Source organism: Rutidosis leptorrhynchoides, unplaced genomic scaffold (assembly GCF_046630445.1).
Source record: "Rutidosis leptorrhynchoides isolate AG116_Rl617_1_P2 unplaced genomic scaffold, CSIRO_AGI_Rlap_v1 contig476, whole genome shotgun sequence".
In the NCBI taxonomy this organism is placed as follows: Eukaryota; Viridiplantae; Streptophyta; class Magnoliopsida; order Asterales; family Asteraceae; genus Rutidosis; species Rutidosis leptorrhynchoides.
The window spans coordinates 4,698-25,756 of NW_027266708.1; the positions used below are offsets into that span (position 1 = coordinate 4,698).

The 21,059-nt window shown below is 36.4% G+C and overlaps 2 protein-coding genes across 2 annotated transcripts; one reads left to right on the forward strand and one right to left on the reverse strand.

Moving 5' to 3' along the window:
• Nucleotides 1-7,910: 7,910 nt before the first annotated feature.
• LOC139883932 (uncharacterized) lies at nt 7,911-8,729 on the reverse strand. Its single transcript, XM_071868026.1, has 2 exons — nt 8,599-8,729; nt 7,911-8,508 (listed from the first exon to the last, which is right to left on the reverse strand). Exons 1-2 carry the CDS (start codon nt 8,727-8,729, stop codon nt 7,911-7,913), a joined length of 729 nt encoding a protein of 242 aa, XP_071724127.1.
• Nucleotides 8,730-16,795: 8,066 nt separating this feature from the next.
• On the forward strand, nt 16,796-19,727 carry LOC139883933 (OVARIAN TUMOR DOMAIN-containing deubiquitinating enzyme 7-like). Its single transcript, XM_071868027.1, has 11 exons — nt 16,796-16,843; nt 17,331-17,437; nt 17,616-17,691; nt 18,019-18,168; nt 18,281-18,342; nt 18,446-18,530; nt 18,646-18,795; nt 18,902-19,106; nt 19,222-19,328; nt 19,421-19,509; nt 19,598-19,727. Exons 1-11 carry the CDS (start codon nt 16,796-16,798, stop codon nt 19,725-19,727), a joined length of 1,209 nt encoding a protein of 402 aa, XP_071724128.1.
• The last annotated feature ends 1,332 nt before the right edge of the window (nt 19,728-21,059 follow it).

Sequence of the window (21,059 nt, forward strand, 5' to 3'; positions counted from 1 at the left end):
TCTTGCTGCTTTAAGTTTTATTTAAATATATGGCATAGATACGTATTATACTTTTGAAAACTGGAGAGACACTTTCAAAGACCTATAAGCAAAGTTTTCTTTACTCCTTAAAGACGAAATTAAAAGAAATATGTGCTTTATTATACATATTATATAGAAGCGAACCCCATTAAAATGTTTTATTAATAGAGGATTCGGTCGACTTTGTGGCAACCCAATCCATATAGAGGATTCGGTTGATTTTGTGGCGACCCAATCCATATAGAGTACTTGGTCCTTGTGACCTCATGTTGACGGTCTGATCAGAGGGTACGACTCCCTAGTTTATCTAGCTGGAGTTTTTATTGCGCCCATGGTGACGGGTGCCGAGATTTAGGATATTACAGTGAGTACCCCATAGTAGTTATCCTAATGTTTTTCACTGACGAAGTTTAAAGATTCCTAAAAGATGTTTATGACGAATTCTAAAGACAAAGTAATTTAATCATTAAAAATATTTCATAAAATATTTTCAATATAAAACCTCACTAAGCATTATAGCTTACGGAATTTCTACAAAATAAAATGTTTTTTCCAGGTTAGATAGGTCCAGGTTAGGAGGCATGGCTAGGGCCCAGATTCCGCAGACGATAGAAGGTACCAACAGGCCCCACACTAGGAACCCATGAGAGGGGTCGAAATGCGAGCGTCACAGTATCCTTTTTGCAAAGGAATCAAGTCATCACGTAGTTCAATGAGATGCCCCCAAGCACAAAGTATGGAGACATAAGCACTTTACCCTCATACTCGAGAGGTTTTGATTAATTTAAACTCTTATTCAGGAGTTGCAAGATTCCTCATGATACGAGTTAGCCCTTCCTCGATTTTGCATTCGTGTAGACTCATGAAAGATTTTCGATTTTTTTTTGGTGCCAGATTTCCTTACAAAATTATTTTTATTTTTCATTGTAAGTTGGCTCTACCTAGATAGCGCCTTTTTTCCGATTTTCGCCATGTACCACTACAAACAAAAATATATTTAGTGACGCTTTTTGACATGATGTTGCTAAATGCTCACTCTAGAGTGACAGATATCAAGCGTTGCTATAAATTTTATTGTATAATGATGTTTATATACAATCGTCACTAGAGATGTGACTTTATAATAACGCTTAATATTAATCATTGCTATATGTGAAATGCAAAATTTTTTTTGAAAATAAAAAATATAGGATGACGAAATAATTAAACGTTTGGCATATTTAAAAAATTATAGTGACGCTTTATTGTCCATAACCGTCGCCTTAAATATGGCGTCAATAAATACAGATTTGTGAGAACACATATTTATAGCATCATCTTAATTAATTTACAGAATTAAAGGATTGCCAAACATATATTGTCAATACTCGATTAACTTTGAAAACAAAACAAAAATTAAGACTTAGATTAAAATATTGTCAAACATATTATATATATTATAATTTAATTAATTATTTATATAACATAATCAGGGTTTGTTGGTCTAAATGGATATCGGATGGGCTCTTATTTTGGAGGTCAATGGATCGATTCTTTAAAGAGATAATTTTTTGAATTGTTTGAGATATTTGTGTAGTCCAAAAGAATAAAGGAAAAAAAGAAATTATTTACATGATACTATCTCTAATTTGAAAAGTTGACACTTTTGAACTTTTTACGCATACCAATATCATAAACTCCAATATATAAATTATCATTACTTTACGATTATATCATTTTTCTTTCTCAATTAAATTATTAATGTATGTGGTGTAAAGTTAATGGAGGAATAGAAATATAAAAAATACATTAATATTTCCAAAACGTCAATATTTAATGACAAAAAAAACACCAAAAATATTATTTATTTGTATTCGGAGGGAGTATAATTCGTCAGAATAATAGACGGGAGTGTTATGGAATTAGAGCAGAGGTTTTCTGACTTTACGGTCCAATTGATTTTAGTCTTTTTATATTGGAATGGCAATCGTTATTAGTTTTATTATTAACGGTCCGATCAGTGTCGTTTGGTTAATCAAAAATTGGTTCGATTTAATCAGACAATAAAACATTGATTCCATTCAATCTTATTAGTCTTGTTGATTTGATTATGAATTGCGTAAAGAAACAACTTGTTGCAACTCGATTGTGTAATTTAAATCCAAACGAGCAAATATTGGTTCAATTAACTATAGCACATTGTTTAGGTGTGATTGAATTAACTGATTTCAACCAAGTATACAAGAAATATGCTTTTGGTATGAATTCGTGAATTTTTCTAATTTAATCACACCAATGATAATCCTACACATTGATCCATTTTTTATATCTATAACTAGAAAAATATTTTACATCGATAAAAATAGAAAAAGTGAATGGAAACTAAGAATCGAGATACATTTGACTTGAAGATGAACCATTTAATACAATAAATGATTAGAGAAATTAAAGAGATAAATTATATGACTTATTTATTTATATATGTTTATAATATACAATTTGATTGACTTGTATTCCGAAGACTACAGATAAAAATCATGATAAACAGGTTGTGTCAAACTAAATTATTATCTTCAAGTTGCGTTTAAATAAATTTGTTCATATTATTTATATTTTATTTTATAATTTCTAAAAATTAACTATGTTATATTGGAGTATTTATTTTTGTATATTTGGATATTGACGACTATAGAAATTCTGTGTTAGTATTCTTAATTTGTACAAAATTAATTTATAATTATACTCATAGTAGTTGTATCAAAATGGATTTAAAAGAAGAAGAAAAAAAAAAAAAGAAGAATTCAATTCAAAATCAAGCCTTTGGCTCAGACGCTCAGTGCGTATTTCAATTCAATTTCAAAATAAAAATAAAAATTTGGGCGGCATACTAAAAACTTCTTTTTAATCCATTTTCCCTCCACATGAAAATTCGTTTGCTGCTCTTGTCAAAAAAAGAAAAAAAACTTGTGCTTTTCCATATAATTCAATCAAAACACGTATCCAAACTCTAGGTTACGCTGCAGCTCTCTAAACTCTGAAGTCTCAACCGACTCCACAAGAAGCTCTTTTCTTTCTTTACTCTTTTAATTGGACTTGGATGTAAATTCCTTTGACTATGAATCTGGAATTTTGAGATTTTTAGTTTTCCAGATTTTGGAGATTTTGAGTTTTGTATGGTATTTAAACAATTTCTTCATTGTTAATTTCTCAGTTTAGTTCGGAGTTCTTAAGAGTGATTGAAAGACTCGAAATCTTATCCGATCAACTGGTATGTTAAAAGACAAGACCACCCATTACTTATTGTTCCCTGATGCATACATAATTTTTTCTTTTGTTACCTTTTGTTGAACTAAACGTAACTATTGGATATACAGATTGATTCTATCTCTTCTCATACCAACATCGATTCAGAAGTATAGATTGATTTGCGTTTAACAACAAAAAGAGAAGCACAATTTGTAATTTTGATATCGAGTATCCAATTTCCCTTCGCAATGCAAAGAAATTGATTATTATTGTCTCATGAAAATGTCGTGGTGCAGAAAGAAGAAGATAAAATAATAGTAGTAGTATTTTATCTCTTTTTATAACTAGTTGATCCACTAGTCCCTGAAAATGATTAGATTTTCCTCTCCACCCAGTCACCCACCATTATCTCTCTATTTTTAAAGTTTCATCATAAAACTGTATGCAAGTCCTCTTCTAATTGCTAAACAATATATCTATGAAGTATAAATATAAAAAATGTAACGCTAGTTTAAATTTTCTGCTTAATTAATTAAGTACTCCATGCATCGAGTTTTACTAGAATTTTTTTAAATCCTGCAATGAGTATCTATTATTGAATAATGATCCATACCTCATACTTTATAGGTCACTGTCGTGAGAAATGAAGAAGGTTGGAATTCTGTGTCCACTGTACTCTTATGAGGAAGTACTGATAGCATTTAGATGACCTTGAAAGAGCGATAGATGATAAGGTGACTTTTCTAACCATGTATTGAAGAGGTTTGAGCAATGTAAAATGATATTATTGATTGTAAAGAATCTATCACTTTTGAATCTGATGTTCAAATTTTAACTATGATTAATTATCATTTTCTGGGGAGGCAATGTGCAGGTACATCCGTATTGTACCTGGAGCTGCACCCACGGAAATTGAATTGGCCAGGAGACTTGAAAGAAGTTTCATTTAAAGAAACAGGGTATTTTGATTTCATTCATGTTCTTATTTCACAAACTATGTCTAGAACATTTTGAAAAACATGAAATTCTTCTTCAGTTTGAATCTTTCTATGGAAGCTATTGACAGAGAATCTGTGTCATAGGCTGGATCAGTACGCAATCGCGAAATTTGTTGAGAGTTTTAAGATGGTACCTAAGACCTTGGATGAAAATGCTAGACTGAATGATATGGAAATCATATCCTCTATGTATGCTGAACATTCGGCAGGAAATAGCAAAGTTGGCATTGACTTGGAAGAAGGTGCCTGTAAGGACATCTCCCCTTTGAATATCTGGGACCTCTACGTAACAAAGTAAGTGCTTATACATACACTGTATTAAATTTCCAACTCTGCTGTGTATCTTCTCATACTTCTTATATTGTTGCACTGAGACTTTACAAACTGAACCTCTGCATTCCACTTTTAAGTAGCAAGTATAGTTGTTTAAATATTTTCTGGGTTTCATTTGTTCAGGTATTTTGCTCTAAAGTATGCTGCAGATGTTGTGTGCACTGTTTTACGGCTAAGTGATTATTGTATTTAACAAAGCTCTTGAATTTTGACAGATGAGTAGTCCTATCTATATGCATGTTACTAGTGTGTCTAGTAATTTGTTTACTGTAAGGCTCGATTCGTTTAAACTATGGTACATTGTACAGAGAGAAAGTATTATTGAAATACCTGAAATTTGTTTATATTAGGTTGTCTATGTTAGTTTATCTACCTCAATTCCATTTTCGGTCATGTTATTTAGAGAACAAAACCAATGCACAATTTCTTTGAATTTTTTTCTTTTAATTTGTCATTTTTGTAGGATTCTGTTATTTACTTTATACTATGTTTGGCAGGACATGGCACAAAAGGGAAAGAAACCAACATTGATTCATAAGAAAAGAACACCTACTAATGCAAATAGACCATGGGAGGGAGACGGTGATGGCTATGCTAGAACTAAGGGGAAAGACAAGAGATGTCCACCAAGACTCATGGGAAGTCTTCCAAAGAAAATTGTGGGATCAAGTCGAGATAAAGATCATTCACAAATCACGATCAAGTTCAATTATTGCCAATGAAACAATTTTTCTTGTTGAGATGGAGAGGGTAAAGGAGAAAAATGAAGAATTAGAAGCATGATTACAGATATTCGAAGAGTAGATGGAATCCAAGAATCATTAATTTTATAGTTAATTTTAAACAAATTGTTACTTTATGTAATTATTTAGTACTTTTATAATTTGCATCTAATTTATTAAAATACATTAAATTTTTTTGTTTTACTCTAAATTTCAGTTTAATCCTATAATTTCTAATCATATTTATTTTATTAATAGGTATCAAAATTGAAAATTATATTTTTGAAAATTAATTTTGGGTTTATTTATTGTATAGTGACGATTAATTTTGAGGGTAATTGTAGCGATTACAAAGGGTTAGGGTGACAGATTATGAATATTCAAAACGTAGTTACAACCAATCCATTTGGCATCGCTTAATTTATGAACTAGCGTAACTATTGTTACAATCTATTGTGACGGTTTTTTAAGAAAAATCGTAGGTATAATTAACATATAGTGACGGTTATGTTTCGAACAAGCAAAGGCTTTTCAATACATATATTCACGGTTAACTTGGCAACAAACGTCATTAAAACAGACATCTATGGCAACGGATATCTTTTGAACAAGCGTGACACTACACAATAAATACAGTGACGTTTATCACGTTGCTTTGCTAACAATTTAAACCGTCACTTTATCTTTGATGTAAGCGTCACCCTTGACCAAACTCAATTTTCTGACGACACCTTACAGTGACGAATAGTTTGCGTCACCTTAGCTACATTCTGATGACGGTTAGCTAACCGTCAGCATACATGCCCTTATAGCAACATGTATATACCAACCGCTACGTTGGTTGAGGTGACGCTTTTTAAGTGTTGTGGCAGGTACTTTTGGCGTCACTATAGGGGTTTTTGGCTTATGGTGACGATTATGTCAATTTTGTAGTGACGTATATAGGGCGTTCCTGCATGTAATTTTATTTGTGGTATACATAGACTCATGTATCAATAAGACAAAGATGGGGTTGTGATGATGATGTGAATAAACTTATTACTAAACTGGCTACGTATCCCTTTTGAGAAATCAAGTCATCACGTAGTTCGGGATGCCCCCAACCTTAGCCGAGAGAGTAAAGATAAAGGATGGAGTTATAAAGGGGAAGTGAATGAACTTATTACTAAACTGCCTATATATCCCTTTTGGGAAATCATGTCATTACGTAGTTCGAAATGCCCCAAGCCTTAGCTGAGGGTGTGGAGGAGTAAAAGCTCCTCAAGGATGATAGGGCTTGAGGTACTTGTTGTTTATGGGACCGACTCGCACACGATCTTCACCAATGATTCTACAAGCTCCATTGGTATAGACTTCTTGGACAACATAGGGTCCATCCCATTTAGATGTAAACTTGTCTCCCACCTTCATAGTGAGAATGATGGGTCTTCTTATTGCTAGGACAAGATCTCCCACTTGGAAAGATCTTCGACGCACTTTCTTGTTAAAATCTTTGGGGATCCGAGCCTGATAACATTCTAGTCGTTGCTAGGCGTCGAGTCGTTTTTCATCTAGCGCTTCAAGTTCTTGGAGTCTTAACTTGTGATTTTCCTCCTCTGTTAATCCTTCCTGCAAAGCAATCCTAAGAAGGGCTTTGTTGTTCTAATGGTAAGACTGCCTCCATGCCGTAGATGAGAGAATATGGAGTTGCTTGAGTCGGCATTTTGTATGTTGTCCGATAGGCCCAGAGGGCTTCGCCCAACTTGTCATGTTGATTCTTTTTGGAAGAGTTGGCAATTTTCTTCAAGAGGTTGCATAAGATTTTGTTGAATGCTTCAGCAAGGCCATTTGTTGGCACATTATACATTGTCGATTTATGTTGGCGAAAGCCAAAATCGACACAAAATTTGTCCATGGTTTTATTGCTAAAGTTCCTCCCGTTGTCCTTGACGATGTATCGTGGAATACCGTAGCGATGAATAATATGAGTCTTGTTAAAATCAACTACCGTCTCCTTCTTTACTTCCTTTCATGGGATGGCTTGCGCCTACTTGGAAAAGTAATATGTAGCAGCCCAGATATATTGATGTCCTCCGGATGATTTGGTCATTGGTCCGACCACATCTAACCCCCAAGCATCGAATGGCCAAGATGCCATCGTCGGATGAAGAAGTTCTGGAGGTTGGTGAATAAAGTTTGCATGTATCTGACATTCATGACATCTCTTTGCATAACACATACAATCACTCACCATGGTGGGCCAATAGTATTCCATCCCTCTTGATTTGAAAATGTAACTTAGGACCTGATTGATGAGAACCATGTACTCTATCATGAGCTTCCTCCATTGCTTTGTCGGCTTCTTCTATCCTAAGACATTGTTGCCAAACCCCTTCAAATGATCGTCTATACAAAGGACCTTTATAATATATGAATCTCGGTGCATGTCTTCGGATGTCCACCTTCTTGGGATCAATTGGAAGTTTTCCATGCTCTAAATAGTCGATAAGAGATATCCTCCAATCTTCCATTTCCTCCTCTTGCTGAGATGCCTCTTGTTCATATTCGACAGACGATTCGTCTTCATCCCTAACCACCATTCAGCCATTAGGGTTTTAGTGGTTGGCTTCCTTCAAAGTGCTTCATTCACTATGTCTTTATCAAAAGGGAAGAGGGAAGGAACTATCCATACCTTACGAACCTCTATTTTTATTGCTCGCTCAGGAAAGGTGAGTGTTGATGCTAGATTAGTAAGAGCATCTGCTTGTTGATTTTTTATCCTTAGAATGTGCTCAAGGGTGATAGAAAGAAACCACCCCATAAGTACTTGTGCATATTGACAGTAAGGCTCTAACTCTTCCTTCCTCACCTCATAGATCCCAAGAACTTGATTGATGATAAGGAGAGAATCACCAAAAACCCTTAAGTGATGAAGCTTCATGTCGACTACTGCTTCCAACCCAAGAATTAGTGCTTGATATTCAGCCATGTTGTTAGAGAAATTCCTGCTTAGGATAAATGAGAATGGAGCAACATCATCTTCTGGTGACACGAATACGACACCTACACCGGCACCATCCTTCCGGGCAGCCCCATCAAAGAGCATACACCAATCTTGAGAGACGGACAAATAAGACACATCCTTATCACGCAGATCATCCGAAAGAACCCAATCATCCGGGATGGGATGGTCGGCAAGAAAGTCCGCTACTGCTTGTCCCTTGCTGGCTCTTTGTGGAACAAATATAATTTCAAATTATTAAATTAGAAGAGCCTACTAGGCTAGGTGTCCAGATAGAACGGGTTGAATTAATATATACTTGATCGGATCAGCCCTTGAGATTAGGCGAATAGGTTGTGCATGCATGTAATGCCTAAGCTTCTTGATAGCCAACATGAGGGCAAGATAAATCTTTTCAATAGGAGAGTAACGTAGCTCATGCCCATTCATCGTCCTACTTAAGTTATAAAGTGCACACTCCTTTTTGTGGTTATTTTTTTAGCAAGTAAGACTCTGATAGAAGCCTCCTTAGCTGCTAGATAAAGGATAAGAGGTCGACCTTGAACAGGTGCTTGAAGTACTGGAGGGTTGAGGAGATAATCCTTTAATCCTTGAAAAAGTCTTATCACATTCTTCATTCCAAACAAATGGTGTATTCTTCTTCATAAGCTGATGGAATGGTCGACACCTCCAGGTTAAATTAGAGATGAAACACCTGATATAAGCAAACTTCCCTTGTAGACTTTTGAGCTCATGAATATTACGAGGTACGGGCATATTGATGATGGAGTCAATCTTGGATTGATCGATTTCGATTCCTCTATGACGAATCAAAAAGCCTAAGAATTTTCCCGCGGTCACCCTAAATGCACATTTTAATGGGCTGATCAGAAGGTTATATTTTCGTAGCATTTGAAAGACTACGCGTAGATCATCTAAGTGTTGTTCTCTTTTCTTGAACTTTACCACCAAGTCATCCACATAGCATTCTACCTTGTGGTGAAGGATGTCATCAATGATCTTCTAGATGGCCCTGTGGTAGATGGCCCCTGCATTCTTCAATGCAAAAGGCCTGACCACATAGCAATAAATCCCCTTGGGCATCCGAAAAGCAGTTAGCTCTTGATCATTTGGTGCCATGAAAATCTGATTATACCCAGATGTTTCATCCATGAATGATAAAATTCCATGCCCTCTTGTAGCACCTACCATGGTTTCAATAATGGAGAGTAGAAAATCATCTTTTAGGCATGCCAAGTTCAGGTCTCTAAAGTCCACACACACTCGGATTTGACCATTCTTCTTCTTTACCGGGACGATGTTAGAGATCCAAGTAGGATACTTAACCTCTCTTATAAAACCTGCCTCGACGAGCTTGTCTACTTCTGCTTTGATCATGGGGATAAGCTCCGGATGGAAGCGTCTTTGAGCTTGTTTAATTGGTCTAACTCCTTTTTTAGAGCGAGAGATTATGGACGGCTACCTTCGGATTTAGGCCGGGCATTTCTTTATATTACTAAGCTAACATATCTATATATTATTTTAGAATATTTATATAATCAACTTCCTCCTCAAGACTTAAACTTCTTCTTGTAAATATATGACAAGGATCATCTGGAGTTTCGAGGTTAACCTCCTTCAAGGGATCCATCGCAAGCTTGTTCCCTTCCTCAAAGGCTGGAGGTGCCTCTTCTGGATCTATCTCTGGCTTTGTTGGTTCTTCCTTCTCATCAATCGAGGGTGCAGTGCATCATGCTTACTTGGTTCCTTCCCATCATTGACAATAGATATGTGGTTAACTCCTACTACACATGTCTCTTGAAGTTGATCCATTTCTTCCTCCACCTTTGTGTTATCTTCCGGAGCAGGCTTGAATTTTGCAACAAGTGGGAAGGCTGTAGAGATGATCCATTGCTCCCGCTTGGTTGTGACTACCTTGGCCCTTCTTGCCTTCTGCTTTCGATGATGAGTATTCTCACTTTTCCTCACTTTAGAATGGGCATTGACCCGAAGATGATATTTAGCCAACAATCTTTGAACTTCTCTCATTCCCTTTCGTGAAATTGGGAACTCAAGACGTTCAAAATCTAACTTGCAGTCAAGCTTTGAAGGTGGAAGACTAGAGACCAAGATAGGTTTCATTAAGCGTGGTCGTATCATTTTCACTAGATGTTGGAAGGCTGATTTTTTTCCGGCTCGGTTGGTTGAGCAAGATATACCTTTTTCCCAAGACGTTGGAAGGCCAATATTCTCTCCGGCTCAATTGGCTGAGTAGGCTTTGATTGATCCCCCACTATCGAAATATGGTTGGATGAAGCCTTAGGTATAGACTCGTCTTGGGATGCCACCACAAATTTTGTCGCTTTTCGAGTGGTAGGATGTGCTTGTGGCATGAATCCTTGCCCTTCTTTAGATTGTTGAGAATTACCTTCCTTCCATGGTCGACCTTCATCTGATACAACAACTATAATTCCCACATCATGACTTGCCTTCGCTAAGTGTTTATATGCATTAGGATCAAAACCAATAACCCATTGGGGAAGGAGTTTTCTACCTTGGAAATTTTGATTTTGATGGAGCTAGCATACACCTTCCTTGCGGTTTCAAGTGCACCAAATTTCATTTCAAGCGGGAGAGTCAACCTTACAAAATTCTTCTTCTTTTCTTTTGGTTGATTTCCCACTTTGGCTAGCCTATATTTTTGGCGTGGTTTGGTCGAGGAAGATTCTTGTGAAGCCTTCTCCATGATGTCATTCTTTAAGCTAGCATTTGATGCTTGTTGAATCTCAATCTTGGAGGATAGACTTTCTTGAATAGCTTGAGCTTGTCTAAGGTCCAGATGCTTTATCATCTCATACATCCTAAAGTTGTAGTACATAGCATCGGAGGAGAATGCTTCAGCTAAGGTGAATGGATTAGGGTCAGCCTTGATAGTTTTCTCTTCATTACCATCCTAATACTTAATACATTGATGCAAGATGGATGGGACAACACCATACTCATGGATCCATTCTTTCTCAAGTAGAACATTATAAGTAGTGTCTATGTCGATCACTTGAAATTCCGCTCTAGAGTGCATGTCTTCAATAAGAAGTTTTAGAATTATCCTCCTAACTACCCTTTGTGCGTGGTGGTTGAAACTCGAAATTTCAAATAACCTCTCTTTATCTCATCAATGGGCACACTTAACTCTTCAACCATATGTAAAGGCATGATGTTTACAGCTGACCCACCAGCAACAAAGATTTTTTAAACTCTATGCTCCCGAATAAAACGAACCAGATAGAGAGGTCGGTTATGGAGTTGCTTGATCTGCATATCCTTGTCGGTAAAGGTTATCTTTTGATTAGGTATCTCCTCAAAGACCTCTTCACATTATAGAGAATCGATGGTAATCTCCTGCTTAGAATTCTTAGATTCTTCCTTAAAAATCTCTTGCTCTTCTTTCGACTCCTCCTTAGAAATCTCCTGATCTTCTTGTACTTGACAACATAAGTGATGAACCTGTTGTAGTCACCTCGTTCTCTCTTGGAGTCGTTGATCATCTTCTTCTGCTTGGTGAGGATTCAATTCATCATCAAAATCATAACACTGCTTCTTTATCGGAGGTCCATCATAAGGGTGAGCTCAGCTAAAATGCCTCTTAAGTTGAACTCGTGTCATAGAGCCCTCCTTTTCCTAAAGTTGTTGTTGGCTTAACCTCTAAAATTTTCTTAGCATGTCCCAACTGATCATTGATAGCACATTAGAGCTCTTCATCCTCTAGAGGATGACTTGATTTCCATGCATTAGGCATAAACTCGTAAAGGCTAACTGTGGTGGACGAATGATGATGCGAAGGACTCATTGATTCAAATTTTGCATGCTCTAAGATGCTAGGAGTATGTACTTTGACTTTCAATACCTTCACTCGAGACGGTGTTGGCTTAGCCAAGGCAGTAGCTTTGCTCGAACGACGATTCTTGTGTCTTTTATGAGTGACTAAGATCTAGTCACCATCATCATGTTCTTTCTCAAGAGAAGCAAGAGGTTGAGATTCAACCAAGGCTTCTTTTTGTGGTTCTGGTGAGGAAGATACAACATCAGCAATTGTATACTCAAATGGAAGTGGAACTTGGACCTCCATCGACTCACATGTACCAAATTGAATCATTATGGTCTTGGCTCTGGGACTATCATCAACAAATGAGATGTAATTTGAGGACACCGGTTGTTTATCTATTATGAAATCTCCATTATCTATGAGGGCCTCAATTATATCCTTAAGTATGCAGCACTTGCTAGTAGGGTGACCTAAGAAACAATGATACTTGCAATATGGCCTACCTATCTTTTCTTTCCCAACTTCTTCGGGTCTTTTTGGTTCGGGAAGTTGGATGAGATTTCCCTCAAGACAATCTTTTAACATTCCCTCTACATCTTCCTCCGGAAAAGAGTAGACTTTGTTCATCCATTCTTCAAATTGTTCCTTGGAACCCCTTGCTTGGAATCCTCTTCCGTTACATCCTCTTTGATTGAAGGGTCTTATGTTGAACTGAGCAGGTGGTGGTATGGATGACATGGCTAGTCTAGGAGACGCTCAAATGGGAAAACATGTAGTAGCCATGGATTGCTTCGATTCAACCTTTGGACTTGGAGTATACTTCTTCACTTTATTATTTTGTGACGTTCCCTCCTTAGCTCCATCATCCACCATTTGATCTTCTTCAACTTAAGAAGTTTTTGTGTTATGTGTTGTAGTAATAAGCTCTTGGAAGGATCGAAATTGGAGAAGTTGAAGGAGGTGTCTGATATTATATCTCATCCTTTCTTGCACATCTCCACAGCTTTCAACTCAGTCACCGGCTCTTCACAATCCAAGATCAAAGTTTTCCATCGTTGGACATATTCTAAGGCCATTTCTGCATTCCATTGCTTAACTCCAGCGAGCTCTACCTTGGAGACCATCATTTTGATGCTGTAAAAGTTTTAAAGGAATGCAGATTGCATCTGATCCCATGAATCAATAGATATCGGCTTTAGCTTTATGTACCAATTAAAGGCACTTCCTCTAAGATAACGAACACATTGCTTGATAAAGGAATCACCCCAAGTGCTGGCATTATTTCATGTTTCAACAAAATGTGCGCTGTGTTGGTCTAGTTGTCCCTTTCCATCTAATTGATTGAACTTAGGAGGCTGATAATTAGCCGAGAAGGCTATAGAGTCAATCATAGCAGTGTATGGCTTCTTGTACCCTAATGTTTGCCTCGAAGTTTGATTTTCTCTACTTTGCAAAATTTGGTCCACCATGTCCCTTAAAGCATTTAGATCAGTTGGAGTAGGAGCGGCCACTATGCTTGATGAGGTAGCGGCGGTGTGAATCGACTAATTGTTCATGGGAACATTGACTGGTGGTGGAACACTTACTTAGGGCAAGGAGGCAGACCTATGTGCATCTAGTACCGCTTCAACTCCAAGAGCAACAGAGTTGATCTTGTCATTGAGTGTCTTCATCAACCTTTCTTCCATGCCCTTCATGAGTGTGTCTATGCTAGATTCCAAGTGGATTTGCATGGCTTTGATTTGATCTGCCAAAGAAACCCCGGTCATCATTACATGTACAACTTGGAATGTATCCGAGAGATCAGCGTACGGTACACGCCCGTAAGGAGCTTCCAATGGGGGCATATCCGGCTCGCTTTCATCTTCCCCTTCCAAAGAGTTGTTTTCATCTTCATAGCTTTCTTCAGCACTTTCCTCCTTGGTTGACTCATATCCTCCGGAGCTGACTATCCTCCATGATGAGCAATGATGTTACCCTTAGTAATCGGAATCTCCCTTTAATCATCCAACTTTTCATCTTGGCCATGTGTAGTCTCCTTAGGGAAGGGGTTTTCTTTCTCCACTTAGGTTGGTTGAGCTAGATGTCCATGTTGGTCACTTTGAATCTTCTCTTGCTCGACTAATGGTAGGCTAGTCAATGGATCTACTTCCTCCATGAGCTGCTTCGTTCCTCCTAAAGAGGGTAAGTCCTCCTTAGCATGAGTTCCTGCATCAGAAGGAGACTTACATGTGACAAAACTTTCCTCCAAGTTGACGGGAAAGATATTCCCGTCTCCTCCAAGCGATTGGTTTGCTTCCTTGCCATCTAGTGGCATTATGTTATCTTTCGGACGGTCGAGAGAACCATCAGCTTCCTTCCGGCGAGAAGTAGGGATAACGGACTCAGCGTCCCTCACTCCGTCAGTTAAATCATGCTCAGTCGAAGAAAACAATGAGTTTTCCCCATCTTTCACCAAGCTCTTAGTTGGATAGCCATGACTGAGAACTAGGACGAACTTAACTCCCTTAAGAGCTCCTTTTGGCCCATAAACAGGTCCAAGGGTCAGAATGTGACCTTCTGATGCATACATGACCGAGCTCTTCTTAAACTTGGGAGTTTCATCGCCAACGGGGTCGGCGAGTATTGAAACCTTGGTCTTGGTAGAAGCTTTTCCTCCGCGACTTGAGGATTTCTTTGGTGGTGCCATTGAGTTTGAGTTTCGTTAATCGAGAGGTGAGAGGTAGAACTATCCCATCGGACGTGCCAATCTGTAAACCACGAAAAATACGAGTATCAAAGCATAGAATTCGGATAAAATAAGATAAAAGAAAATTTTGACTTTATTAATTTCTTAATGAATCAAACGATTTAGGGTAACAATTTCTAGAAAATCCTCTGATTAACAATTAACAAAACAAATTTAAACAATGGCACGTGACAATGACAAACAAATAAAGCAACAAGACAATAATATACATGACAAAGATAAGATTGGCAAAGACAAAGTTTACCACCGACTATTGTGGTAAGTGACGAGAGGTGGCTTGACAATAGGCTTGCTCCACCGAGAGAACTTTTCTTACCTTGAAATTTATAAAGAGTTTTATTACTTTGAATGTGTATTCTAAATGGGAAGGTTGATACCCTTATTTATAGTAGTTGAGAGAGTTCTCGTCCATGTAGGAATATAATTCTTCTCGGTTAATAAGAAGCCTTCCTTAGAGTTGATTCTCTATCATGATTCTTGCTTTATTTAAGTCCTCCTACGACTAAAACTTCAATTCTATCTTGACTCTTATAGTTGAACTATCTTTTAAGTAGAATTCTAATTTTGTCATCTAAAACAAATATGAAGTCTTCCGAGTGAGAACGTGAGCACCGCCATTCTACTTTACTTAGCTATACTAGCCCATCTTCAATTTAGTCATCCTAGACGATCTTTAGCCCATGTCCTCTTTTCCGCGCATGTTTATTATAGAGCCCAAGAAAGTTGGGTTTACCATTTGAACCGAAAATGAACGAGCCATGTCTTAAACATAGCACTTCATACATGATGGGTCATATCAAAAGCATAGTTCTTATATATGACGGCACAACATGTAGCGTAGTTCTTATGGATGGAACTTGAAACTTAACTCCTTATGGATGGAACTTGGAACTTAGCTCCTACAAATGGAACTTGAAACCTAGCTCCAACATGGATCATTTCACATCGCTTAAAAGATAATCGGCTTCATCAAAATCATTTAATTATGATAGTCATATTTTATTTTTTAAACTTTTCATACGATTTTTCATGTGCCCATATCTAAATAGATCATCAAAATTTTGATGTCTACACGAACTATTTAAACAATTTATGTTATATTATTTGATTATCTTTGAAATAATAAAAGATAATAAAAAATTTAATTTGAGAATTTCTCAACTCTTCTTTAAAATTCTCGTTATGCGCTACTTAGATTGCGTAAAATATCATAATTATTACTAATTCGTCTCAAAATACATGATGTTTTGATTAATGAGACATGGTGTAATTAGTTGGGTATAATGACGGTGTTTTTGCCAAATAAAATATTTTTTTGTTATACATGATGTTTTGCTTAATTTTTAAAAGCTTAAAAATATTATATCATATTAATTAAAATATTATGTATTTTGAGATGGATGGAGTATTTTCTTTAGGTCTTGTGTGGCGTGACATATACTATTAATGTAGGACAAAACAAAAACAAAAAAAAAGGGTTCAAAAGGAAATATCCTATTATTGTCATGACTGTGCTGTCCCTATTAACAGCGTGACTGAATGGGATATTTTCCTACACTATCATATATTTCTTGCTTTTTTCTTATTTACATAATAAATCGAACGACAAGCTAACAAATAAACAAGTTGTGCTCTATAAAAAATGGACACGGGATCAATTTCATACGAAAGGCGATAATTAATGAAGGACTCTGTTAAAAATGAAAATAACAAGGCCCGATATAAGAGCCCATTAAGATGTTTTGATTAAAAGATTATTTTATACAAATTGGGCCTTTTAAGCCCATTTAATTGCTCCAGCAACACCACCTCCTACGCACTCGACACGACAAGACAGTTCTCGAGGAAACAAGCGAAACGCTGCCTGGAACTTGGAGAAGAAGAAGAAGTAGTAGTAGAAGCTCAAATAAAAGCAAAACGAAACCATTAAGTTAGAATCAAACAATGGTTAAAACTAAGCATCAAAAGACAAAACCCAAGAAACAGACTCAGGTACTTCGTCCTCTCTTTTTTTGAACATGTTCTTTTGATTAATTTTCAGTAGCTGTAGTCGTTTGGTTGTCCGATCATGGCTTTTTTAATCAATCGGGTTCGGATTGCCATAATTCGTACTGTAGTTTTTTTTGTTTTTGTAATATGAATTGAAGTCTATTGCAAAGTGTTTGAGACTTCGAGCTGATATGCCGTTAACTTGTCCAGTGGGGAAAGATTGACACAGTTAAAAAGTTATTGTAGTTGAAATTATGAACGGTTTTGGTATGATTATTCTGGCGGGAGCTGCTAGTCAAGTCTTTTATGATTACATTCTTGTTGCACAATGTAGATTTTGGTTTTAGATAATGTAACTTTGCTTTTCCTTTACATGGTGTTCTAAACAAGCATAAACAATCTTATTCAATATTCTAAGTTGCTGTTTTTCTAGGAATGTGCCAACTAGATCCTGTAAATAACACTATGGTGAATTTCCTTTGTTATGCAGATTAAAAAGAAAGGAAAACATGTTGATATGACTCAATTCCGAGCTCAACTCGATGTATTTGGGCTTAAAATTGTCCAAGTGGCAGCTGATGGTAATTGTTTCTTCAGGTCTGTGTTTTCTTTAGACTTCAGCTTATGAGTATGCCATAGTGACGGGACTCTTCATTGTCATGTATATGGATGATTTTTATTTGAAGAAAAGAACGATTCAAAAACTCGTATCAGTATGTTCCCTACTCATAGTGGTAAGTTTTGTTTTAATTCTCTCTGTTTTTAAATCTTGCAGGGCTCTTGCCGATCAGCTGGAAGGTAATGAAGAGGAGCATGGAAAGTATCGCAACATGGTGGTACAATATATTGTGGTACGTGGACATTTTAATCTTTGGCCATTACAATTCTCAGTATCTTAGTTGTTGTCTCATAAATTGGTTAACTTCTCTGTGAAGTTCTGTATTTGACAATTTGATTTGAAATACATGTTTTCCATATATGTCAATGGCAGAACACAATTTGATGGAATGTATGGTAATCTTGTTGCATGACATTGCTATTTCTGTCTTACTCAAATGACCGCTTACAGTGATGTTTTATGAAGAATATCATTGCTTTTTGAATGAGCAAATGTGCATACATGTGATCGATCATCTGTCTTACACATGAATATCTGATATTGGAGCATTATTTAACAGAAGAATCGTGAAATGTTTGAGCCCTTTATTGAAGACGAAGTCCCATTTGATGATTATTGCAATAATATGGAAAAGGATGGAACATGGGCTGGACATATGGAGCTGCAGGCTGCTTCTCTTGTCACCAGCTGTAACATATGTATTCACCGAGTGAGAATTTATTTACCTCTCTCATTCTATTTTTTTTTTAATGCATCTAATTATTTTAGTCTCGTTCTCCTCTATGTTGTACTTATGTGTGTTATTGCTTTACATGGTTCAGCACTTGTCACCTCGATGGTACATTCGGAATTTCGATCAACGTGGAGCTCGGATGATCCATTTGTTAGTAGTCTATGGTGTTCTCGTAATTGATTTTCTTTTAAATTAGTTGATTGTTACTCGTATATTTCCTACTTAGCTCTCAATTTTGTTTCTCTTTACACAGATCATACCATGACGAGGAGCATTACAATAGTGTAAGGTCAAAGGAAGATCCTTGTGTAGGGGCTGCACAGCCAATATTAATCAAGGTTTCCTTTTGAAATTTCTTCTGATAATTATTTACCACAAAAACTGTGCCCGGTTATTTAACTAAATTAAATCTTAGTTGATAGCAATAGTCTGATAAATTCTAGTTTGTGAAAGGCTGATGCTGATCTTTCTGTCAAATCTGATCAAACAAAAGCTCCGGTGGGCAAGTGTAAGAAGGGAGATGGAAGAGATAATACTGATGAAAGATCTATTAAAATGGTCATGTCTGGGAGTGGTTGTGAAGATGCCGAAAAAGTCGAACAGGTATTAACTTATTTGCGTCGTCCGATGTGGGCTTCATTTCTCTTTGCTCCTTAGTTTCTCATTAGGATGATGTTTTTATAATTACTCGAGTGAATATTTATTTCAGGTTTTACTACTAGTGGATGGTGATGTTGATACTGCCATAGAGTATCTGATAGCAGAAAAAGGATCAGAAGAACACCTAGTAGAACATCATGAAACCCAAGTACACTCGACAGAACATGAATCTCTCCCATGTCATGTTGACATATCTCATGGTAATGGATTGGATTTTGAAAACCTGCCAACCTATTTATTTCAATGTGGCTTGGGTGTGAAATATTGTATTTGCATATTGTATTAACATCTATACAGATGAACAGTAAATATCTGATTAAGTGGTACATTTTTCTCTGATGTGCAACAAACTTTGTTTCTGTAACCTAGTTTCAGGTGAAAATGAAAACTGCAATTCCGAGGAACATGAAGTAAAGCCAGTAAACAAGATTTCCAATCGGCAACAACGTAGTAATACCAACAAAGGTGTCCAGGAGGTTTGTCATTCAACACGAAATAGAAACCCTTTATTTATTTATTTTCATGCCTCTGTGGGGGTCGCTTAATGTTCTTTTTTATGCAAATGCAGAAGATCCCTAGAAACAAAACATGTCCATGTGGATCAAAAAAGAAACACAAAGCTTGTTGTGGAACAAAACCCTCTCCCAAGTCCATAGTGTATGCTTCTTGACTATGTACATTGATTTACAGTTTACATTTTGCTCAAATAGGAATATTTCTGATACGAACACTTTCATTGTTTCAGGACCCAAACGGTTGAATCAAGAAAGTCTAATAAGGAAAAGAAACAAGGAAGGAAAGCAGGGCTTGCGAGAAATGTTCTGTCATTGAGTTCCAATGGAGGACCACCTGACTTGGGTGCTCTTTGCATATAATCATTCTTCTCAATCCAAATTCTGGGTTTCAGTGATCAATTTTGCTCAATGCTCTTGCTCACTCTAAAGGAGCTCGAAAATGCCGGAATGCTGAGTCGGACGTAGACAAATCTCGTGATATAACTTTACGGAATCGAATGAATATACATACAACGTGAAATCAGAGACCAAATCAGGCTGGAATGCCTGAAAATCTCCAAAGAGGAGCTACAAAGTTACTCATTAATGCTGTGATAGGAATAAGTACATTTACCATCCATTACTCTGTAGGAACTAGGTTTTTTTTTTTTTTTTTTTTATCTTTAATTGTCTTTTGAATCATAATATTGATGGCCAAAGAAATATGATAGTAGATTATATTACGCCCCACTATAGCTTCTTTTTGTTCGACGGCTTTTTCCGACAACCATTTACCATTGACTTTTACCAGGATACTTACTTCATTCGTTCCTAATTAAGCGTAATGTTACGTGACACTTAAATATTAATCAAGCTAATGATGCTTGTTAACTAAGTGAAAAATATCGATATGACCTTCCCAATTCAATCGCTCTATGGGTCTTTAAATTTTGGACAGGCCCACCTAATTCGTGTTATTAAACAAATGAACCAAGAACAAAAGTTAGGTCGGCTTTTACTAGCCAGTCAATACCTAGCTAATTATAGGTTACCCTACGATTAACACTTTACAGCCATGAATAAACCTTAAGCTTGAATCTCAATTTGGCGAGCAAACCTAAAATTAGAATAGCCTGATGAAGAGAGGGTTCCCTAAACTCCTAATTTTATTTTATTTTTTCACTTAGAAAAAAGCCAAAGACGAAAAGACTTCACCTTAAAAGTTCCTAGTTAGTTAATACAACCTTCAATTTTACTTTTATAAGTAAACTAGTAGTAAAAAAAATGTTACTTATGAGTGAAGTTCAAGAAAAAAGAATCGAGGTTAAAAGAAGTAGGGTTTCCAAATTTGTAATTGGCTTGATTTAGGAAAGTTAGGTGATTGTCTATTAGTCATTTTCTACTTTTGGTTGGTGCTTTCCACGTTGACAAGACAACTACTCTTCTTTTAGTGAAAACAAAACCACAAATGAAGCAAAGTCTTCTTTTCCATAATTAGAAACTCGTAACGGTCTCTCTTCCTGTCCTAAAATGGATATTTAATTCATTTTTTCATAACCATAATTTTATAAACATAGTCAGGTTGTGTTTTTTGTTGAATGATGGATGAATGTGTGTGATACATAGACTCTTAAAAAGAAAATCTCAATTATTATTACAGTATGTAATTTTCTTAGGTACAATGATTAATATTGTGTCACTGTATACAAAGGT

Bases quoted from the DNA above. Each gene is read 5' to 3' on its own strand.
- LOC139883932 (XM_071868026.1), bottom strand. From the start codon at position 8,729: ATGAATGGGCATGAGCTACGTTACTCTCCTATTGAAAAGATTTATCTT. The intron at 8,509-8,598 runs GTATATATTAAT...TGTTCCACAAAG, and splicing joins TCAAGGGCTGATCCGATCAA to AGCCAGCAAGGGACAAGCAG.
- LOC139883933 (XM_071868027.1), top strand. From the start codon at position 16,796: ATGGTTAAAACTAAGCATCAAAAGACAAAACCCAAGAAACAGACTCAG. The intron at 18,169-18,280 runs GTGAGAATTTAT...TACATGGTTCAG, and splicing joins GTAACATATGTATTCACCGA to CACTTGTCACCTCGATGGTA. The intron at 19,107-19,221 runs GTGTGAAATATT...TCTGTAACCTAG, and splicing joins TTTATTTCAATGTGGCTTGG to TTTCAGGTGAAAATGAAAAC.